The sequence below is a fragment of the Myripristis murdjan genome, chromosome 4 (genome assembly GCF_902150065.1).
Source record: "Myripristis murdjan chromosome 4, fMyrMur1.1, whole genome shotgun sequence".
NCBI classification, from domain to species: Eukaryota; Metazoa; Chordata; class Actinopteri; order Holocentriformes; family Holocentridae; genus Myripristis; species Myripristis murdjan.
Window position 1 is genome coordinate 21,386,336 of NC_043983.1, and position 8,485 is coordinate 21,394,820.

The 8,485-nt window shown below is 40.4% G+C and overlaps 1 protein-coding gene across 1 annotated transcript in view; it reads right to left on the reverse strand.

Moving 5' to 3' along the window:
- Window positions 1-3,262: 3,262 nt before the first annotated feature.
- The window catches only part of naprt (nicotinate phosphoribosyltransferase), a 7,882-nt gene continuing 2,659 nt past the window's right edge, over window positions 3,263-8,485 (reverse strand). Inside the window, exons 5-13 of the mRNA XM_030050523.1 lie at window positions 6,671-6,786; window positions 6,319-6,515; window positions 5,435-5,575; window positions 5,206-5,290; window positions 5,031-5,111; window positions 4,802-4,904; window positions 4,526-4,683; window positions 3,508-3,615; window positions 3,263-3,350 (exon numbers count right to left, since the gene is read on the reverse strand). Coding sequence (XP_029906383.1) covers window positions 3,264-3,350; window positions 3,508-3,615; window positions 4,526-4,683; window positions 4,802-4,904; window positions 5,031-5,111; window positions 5,206-5,290; window positions 5,435-5,575; window positions 6,319-6,515; window positions 6,671-6,786 — 1,076 coding nt within the window. The 3' untranslated portion in view covers window position 3,263. The remainder of the gene's footprint in view (window positions 3,351-3,507; window positions 3,616-4,525; window positions 4,684-4,801; window positions 4,905-5,030; window positions 5,112-5,205; window positions 5,291-5,434; window positions 5,576-6,318; window positions 6,516-6,670; window positions 6,787-8,485) is intronic.

An 8,485-nucleotide genomic window follows, 5' to 3' on the forward strand; every position in this document is an offset into this window, starting at 1 on the left:
AGCTTGAGCAGATTTTTTCCCCCTCGCTTGTGCTGTAGAATATCCGAGGGAAGATGAGGGGAGTGAAGGGAGCCGCAGCCGAGAGCCAAAGAAGGGGAAGGAGACAAGTGAACAGCGACCTCCACGGGCCTCCAGGAGACGCGCAGCTATGGTGGAAAGGCGAGGTTGCTCCACAGAAATGCTTCCCATAATATAGGGTGCGTCCCGTTACCCTTAAAATGCCTTTCCTTCACTACCTCCCCCTTTCCTTTGTGACTCGGGAGCTGATTTTGACTTCTCCATCTTGCAGACTGTCCTAATATTCATACTGTTGAAAACACATGATGCAGCCTCAGACTTTCCTTCTAGGAACTGTTGAGCAAGGAAACTAGGAGGGTCCTCTCAGGAAGTATATATATATTTTTAATGCCACACCCTGCACTAATCAGCTGACACCCATGTCAGCTGAAAGTCAATTGACTACCAGCTGTCATATATTAAGACATGAATTAGGGAAATGTTTGGGCAAGGTTCTTTGCTTGCAATAATAAAATAGGATTTTTTTTGTTTTGTTTTGTTTTGTTTTACTTAATTATTGTTTTACTTAAATATTGATTTAGATTTTTTATTTATTTAAATGTCCTGCATCATTATAACCCCCACCCATTTAAAACACTATATCTGTAACATTCACCAAAGGACAAATTCAAACACTGCTCTCATTTTAATTAATGGGATATTGACCATATTGTTTAGCTACTCTTCCAAGCTTTTTCTAAAAATCCTTTATGTACTATTTTTTTCAAATCAAAAAGCTGTAATATAGTAATAAAGTACATAATAAACTGTGTTTAGTGTGTTGTACAACATAAGTTTTAATATAAAACTATTATGACGTGCATTTTGAATATGCAGCTTTGTAATTGGCTATTGGTGGTGGTATTGATATTAGTAGATAACTGTTCTGTTCTGCCCAGTTCTGTGCACATCCCCTCCCTTTCTCACCCCCTCTCCTCCTTTCCTTGCTTCTCTTGAGTCCCTGGTACAAGCAGTAGTGAGGGAAAAAAGGAAATGAAGCAGTAGGGAAGACAAAGACATAGACTTATCTTAACACTGTGGGTAACACACATGTCACAGGGTCAGGTGGGATCAAGACGCCAAAGGTCACTGACCGGTCAGACAGTCATGACTTGCTACTTCACGCCTGCTTTCCAGGGTGCCCTAATTTGGATGGCAAAGTGGCCTATGTGATCAGAGAAACCGGTTTTCAACTGGAGGAGCCGGCTTCATGCCTGTAAAACATCCACCCTGTTGAAGTGCCCTTGGGCAAGACACTGAATCCCTCTCAATGTCAGGGGTGTTGTTCTGCAGCAATGCACTGCTTGAGGAGGGAAGAAGAGTGAAGGTGAAGCAAATTCTTCCTCACTTTCAATTAATTATATATTTTTTAAAAAGTGTGTAAGAGTCCTCAGACATAAGTGAATATCAACTATACTGGCCATTAGAGAGGGTTATGGGCTCTTACGTCTAATATACAGACAGGTGAGAAATTAGAGGAAAAACCCATATAAAATATCTTAGTAAGGTGCTGGACCACCACAAGCAGCCAGAACAGCTTCAGTGCTCCTTGGTGTAGATTCACTGTGTCTCTGGGGCCCGACTGGAGGCAGGGAGCACCATTCTTCCAAGAGATATTCCCTCATTTGGTGTTTTGATGATGGTGGTGGAGAGCACTGTCCAACATGTCTTTCAAAAATCTCCCAAAGGTGTTCAATTTGCAAAGACCACAGCATATCATTTACATGATTTTCATCAAGCCACTCAGTGACCTGTCATGCCCTGTGAATGGGAGCATTGTCACCCTGGAAGAGACCAATCCACTGTGTTTCTCCACTCATTTATTCACATTTTTCCTTTGTCACCCATCTCTCCAGTTGCAATAGTCAAGTGAAGAGAAAGGATTTGAGATAACATCCCATAGGACAAATCCACATCACCATGCACAAAGGATCCAGTGAGATTCACCCTCACTGCTGTCCACTACAGGAGATGAGGCAGGGGTGGATGACATCACAACTTTGCTATGCCTAACCAGCTCCATATGACTGCTGGGTGTATCTGCATTACTACTAGCACTAGCCAGCAGACATCCAATCACAATTCAAGAAGGATCTTCCACATGTCTTGACCAAACTGAAAGTCAAACACACACACACACACACACACACACACACAGAGAGAGAGAGAGAGAGAGAGAGAGAGAGAGAGAGAGAGAGAGAGAGAGAGAGAGAGAGAGAGTGAGAGAGAGAGAGAGAGATAGAGGAGAGGACAAAAGCAAATAACACAGAGTACTGCTGCAAACATTATCAGTGCGTCATTTCAGGCTTATCTTTTTTCCCCCCAATGTCATCATGAAGCCTGTAAATGAACTGCAAAGAATCTACTGCTTTCAATCACATATGCTTGGTCAGAGGGGAACATGACAGACAGGAGCAATAAGCTTGTGATATGGTGTACTATTTGAACTAATTTAATAAAAACACCAACTGAAAACAGCACCGACAAGACACTGACAATAACACTGGGTAGACTTAGAAAACAAATCATATGTCAATAGGCATTTATGTGATGCATTCGTGCACAAATTGGTCAGTGTACAGAAGGCTTCCATTTGGCAGACGTTAATAAAAATCACTCAGTCAAATGTGATCCATTTGCATGTAGTTTGGAAAATGGAGAAAAACAAAGAAACCAAAAAAAAAGAGACAAATCTGAAAGACACAAGCCACAACACATCTGTTAATTGAAAAACTCTTTAGCTTATCAACTCATGGCTGCTGACACCGAATTCCTAATCACTATCATGGCAGTAAAGATCAGGGTTACATGATGGCCTGCCTGGGTATCCTTATCACTCTGTCGTGTAGAAAGTGCAAGCAGCTGCACTCACTGGTCTACTTGACTCGGTGGTCAAAACCATACTTGCAAGTAGAGTAATCCATTTACTTTGACAGATGTTTTGTTTTGGTTTCAGTTTGTCCCTGCTGGATTCTTCTCCATAAAACACTCCTTATTGAGTTCTTTTCATTTGACCTCATATTTTTCGTTATTATCACAAGATTTAATGACATAAGCCATGACACAGCTGCAGCATAGCAACAATACTGCCAGGATAAGTGTTTTATTTGGGTCGTACATACCACAAATATATGAATTCCTGGTGCTGTAAGGCATGTTTGGACAAAAGTGTCAAATGAACAACATGGAGATGACTTTCTTTTTCTTCAGTTAGCTAATAGAAAGTTGCTGTTGCTGCAGCTGCCTTTCCGGATGTCTGTGATCAGGTTGTGGAGTTTCTCTGACAATGCCACCTAGTGGGAAGAGAGGACCACAGACTGTTGAAAAAGACAGCTTTTTTTTTTTCAAGAATTCAGAGTAAAGTTGTGAGAGTGAGCTCCTGCAAAAAATGTGAATTGTTGTGTATTTTTGCACTCAGTAACAACGTGTGCGTGTGTATAAAAGACTCACTGTGTAAGAGTCCGGCTCCTGCAGTCTCTTATGTCGAGGGTGCAGAGTCTGGAGAGAGCTCTGGACCTTTGCTCTAGTTTCAGCTGCACTGCACAGAGGGTGTGTGACCTAGAAAGTGTGGCAACACATACTTAAGATAAATGCCACCTTTGATACTCTTGCAATTCTTGCAATTCTGTATATCAGCACTTTATGTTTTATTCCCATTAATTATTTTATGATGAGGTGTTGTGTATCACTTTTGTAATGCATCAACAGGCATTGTTAACTTCTACTTCACTTAGCAATGTCCTATATTTCTGTGAATGCCCTTAAACAATGCTCAGTCAACATGCATGAATGGCTGTGGGATATTTGCATAGGTGGAGAGAGAAGGAGTGACAGTAATTCTGACAGTGGAATGAAAGGTTTTCCTGCTGAAAAAAACATGACTTGTAACCTTTGAGACTTTTGAGACTACTGTTGGTAGAGAAATTATTACTGCTGCTGTTTCTACAATGGAATGGAATCTCCCTGTATGATTGTTGAATGTCCAGTTATTTGGAGAAATATAGATAATAGTATTTTTTTGTGAGTGGTTATAAGTCCTCTTATCTCAATACATGGTATCTTATACTGATGCATAGGGCTGGACAGTAATTCAATGTTAGCGATTCACATATTTTAGTAAAATCGAATGATGATCCAGTGCTTTTAGGATATTGTGACACACAATACACGCACTGTCTAAACTGATGATAAGAAGCACCTTTTAATTCAAAAGTAGGCAGGAAACAATTTGAGAGATATAATTTGAAAAAACTGAGAGTTTTGTTTAACATCACATCCAACATTACCATTTACTTCAATTAGATTAACATTAATTTGATTATTTATATTACATATATTGATTTAAAAAAACAAAGGCCCTTATGAGTATTGTGATATTGATTTCAACCATATCACCCAGCCTTCATAGTGTATAAAGCTTATGCATATACAATATAATATCCCTCATTCTGTGTTGGGCGATCCCCACCTGTCCTTTGGTGAAAACGTCCTGGCGCAAACAGATGACCTGAGCTGGAGTGACTGAGTGAGAGGCGTTATCCCACCCAAGAGGGTAACAGTTCAGCGGGAGCCCTGCTTTCGGGGGAGGCTCCACTGCCAGACACAACAGGTCGAGGAAAGGATGGCCTACAGAAGAAAATAAAAATAAAAATAAAAGAGAGTGGGTTACAGTGAAAAAGTGACAAAAATAGAGGAAGAGTGAGACATGATGAGCAGTAAGAACAAGAAGGGACGAAGCGGTCACCTTCAGTGTCTAATAGCCGGTATACAGCTTTCCTCCCAGGGACAGTGGTCTTCTCTGGGTCCTCGCTGAACTTCATCCTCGGCCGACCCCTCACCTCCACCAGCTAACACACATACGTGTACAAAAGAAGGAGAAGAAAGGGAATTCAAGGCTATGCAAATGACAGAAGAAGTGAATTCAGAGAGAGGCATATTAAAGTGGTTATGTTCTTTGGTATTCAGCACATTACCTTATACACACAACCCAACGAGGGCTGGCTTGTGCAAGTGACCAGATGTGTTCCTACGCCAACCGTGTCAATCTCATTCTCCTAAGGGACGGGAAGATGAAGGGCAAGAAGATGAGAGGCAATAAAATGAGCTGCTCACACATCACAAAAAATCCCTCCAGTCTACCCCGCTTACCCTCTTGTTGAACTCAGCCATGCTTTGCTCTGAGATGTTATTAGTGCCAACAATGATCAGCGAATGAAAGGCAGAGATGGAGAAACTGTTGAGATTGAATTAACAGAAAGAAATGAGCAAAGGGGAATGTTAAAAGTGTAAAATAAACCTTTTGAGGAAACAGATCAATTCTCGCTGTGGAGCTCATTATGGGCACGATGACACACACGCAGCCCAACACCTTACTCACTGCTCGCTGCAGAGTTTGAAGACACGCCGGACGTTGACTGACTGCCTGCACAGGTCCCCGCTGTCCAGACGAACTCCCCGAGGCCTGTACCCTAGCTCGCACAGAGCCAGGGCCACAGCACAGAAGTTAGGTAGACCACTACTGCAGTCAGACACAAACACACACACAAAATACAAATCAAAATCTGAGCTAAAATGGCAGACAAGGTGAGATTGTAAGAGACAGGAGGATGTATATGAAAAGTACAGACTGCAACGGTAAAATTCTAGAAGTAGAAAAATCATTAGCAAAGCCTTCTGGTCACAGAAAATTTAGTTTGAACCATTATGTATTAACTGTGCAAGGATGACTTATAATGTATGTGCCTCTGAATATGCCATAGGTCTGAGGAAACTGTTTTATTCCTGAAGTCTTGTTTAAGCACAACACTACCCCTAACCATGACATGGAAATATTACTAGAGTTTTTCAAAGACCCTGTTGCTAGCTTTACTGGTCACTAGCAAAACTGCTAACATATACATTAAAATAATAAAATAAAATAAGCCTTCAGAAACATAAAAGTGTCAGCTTAGAAGAATAACTAGAAATATATAATATGAAACTTTATATCTATGCACAATATAGAAACACTTCAGTCTAGTTTTAGTCCTTTTCCAAATTTCTATTTTTGCTGTGAATCTATTTTCAAATTCTTCATTCATTTCTTAACTGGTTGAATTGGTTTAAGTCCTAAAAGGCTTGTAATCCCATGATGGTGAATTTTACTTGGAGGAAATACAGGAATCAGGCAGGACTTTGCCATGTCATACGACTGTGGTGTTCTATTCTGTCTTCTATTGTGTCTATAAAAATTCTGAAAATAGCAAACACGGGTGTGGTTACCAGCTGACACTGTAGCTGTCAATCACAGGTAGGAAGTTGTGAGGGTAGGCAATGGCGTAGGACAGGAAGGCTGCCAGCTCTCCTTCACGGATCTTCCCAGGCTCTGCTCCCAGCAGGTCACACACTCGGCCCAACCAACCTTTGGTCAGTGAGATGAGATCAACTTGGTCCCGGTTTCCATTTGCTGCCACCAGAGTCTGATGGGTCACAAACAAGAGAGGGCACATTACTGACTACATGCCACTCTCCACTGGATATGGATATATATCGAAGACTGACTGCGACATGAGGCAGTTATACACAACGCAGCATTATGTCATTCATTATGGATGATCAGAGGGCAGAGACTCACTTGTGGCCAAACCTCCTCCAGAGAGGAAAAGGATGTGACATAGGAGTGTGCCATGGTACCTGCCACAGGGATCCCAAACAGGAAACCAGCCTGAACATTACTGGTGAGATCAAACCCTGAAAAACAAGATCCCAGCAACATTCAGTGAATGAGTGTTAATTTACCACAGTGTTGTTCCAGAGCCATCGACATAAAAAGGCAAATTAAGGTCAGTCACCCGGGGGCAAAACACCTCACTCATTATTAACTGAGATGTTTTAACTCGATTATTACAATTAACATATATTTTACACTACTACCGACTAGTGGTAGTTCAATGCCCACTTAAAAAAAGACATCTTCTGGTGTGTTCCTGTGGTGGTAGGAAGCTCCGACACCCAAGACTTCCAGGTTGGCTGCCAAACACCATTTCATTCGCACCTTTCTTGGTTGAAAAATCAAACTGAGAAGACAGACGATAATGGGCAAAGTGAAAACAATAATGTCGATTGTGGATTTGGCCTCTTCTTGGATTATAGTAGTTATGCTGGTCTTGTCAACTATGAAGCAGAAAGAGTGTGCACAATTGAACATGAATTCACCTTAACAGTGTTGCTAAACCCGCACAACAGAATGTACATCTCCATCAGGTGATAACCCCTTAAGAAAAAAATAAATAAAACTAAATTCAAACATTTATAAAAGTATGATATGCTTTGAAATAAGGGTTTCAGGATATAGCAGTATTATTAACAACGTTTTAAAAAATGATTGCCATGCTGTGTCATGGCTTATGTCAAAAAATTGATGTCATGTTAATATACACATATGATAATATTGTGTAAACAATCCAGCATCTGTTAAATCATTTCGATATGGTTACACACTCTCTCCACCTTACTACACTTGTAATTTGAGTGCAGTTCATTTGCCAAAAAAGAGAAAAAAATGCCCAGTAAAAAAAGTTAAAGATGAATTTAACTTATAGCATTATTATTTATTTCTTCAAATTTTCTATATATATTGTAATATTGTTATTGTGAATTCTTTTGGCCACAATAACAGTGCAGTGAAAATCTTATATTGTGAAAGTTCTACTTTAAAAAATGGACAGTAGCAGTATAAAGTAGGCATATGTGTGCACCCTTGCCTATGTTGCTTGGGACAGGCAGTCCATCACTGCCCTACTTTATTTTTTACCAGTTATTTAACTGTTGCCCATGTTTATTAAGTAATGTAGTGATGTTAACTATGTCTGCAGGACAGTACAAAGGCCAAAACGTGAAACTTACATGTTACATGTTACACATGTTGAATATTCACCAAAAGTAAATCATGTACATTGTCACGCCTCACTTTGGTAAACTGGTGTGAAAGCTAATCAGTTTTTCCTTGTCACATAACCAAACTTTTCACAAACATGCCTTTTTATGAGCAGCCGTGCCAATCAAAATGAAAAATTATATAGTTCTTCCTTGGCCCATGACCAACCTTTACACAGTTTCATGCAAATTCAAACATCCTGCTGACAAACAAAAAAGCAAACAAACAAAATGGAGTGAAAACATAAGCCTTGTCCAACTCTGTTGGTGCAGGTAATAACAAGTTTTGTGACCCTACATGACTGCAGGTACCTGATATTAATTAGATGAGGGCGGCTCTTTCCTCTCCCATCTTGCCTTGTTAACACTTGTTCCAACTTCTCTGTCAATGTCTTTTCCAGCTGTTTGTATGTACTGTTTGTATCCTGCTAATCAAGACCTATATGCTCTATGTGCTGTGGCTTTCCACATGCTTTATGGTCTGCGTTCTTGTTTTTAATGTAAGGCAGACATG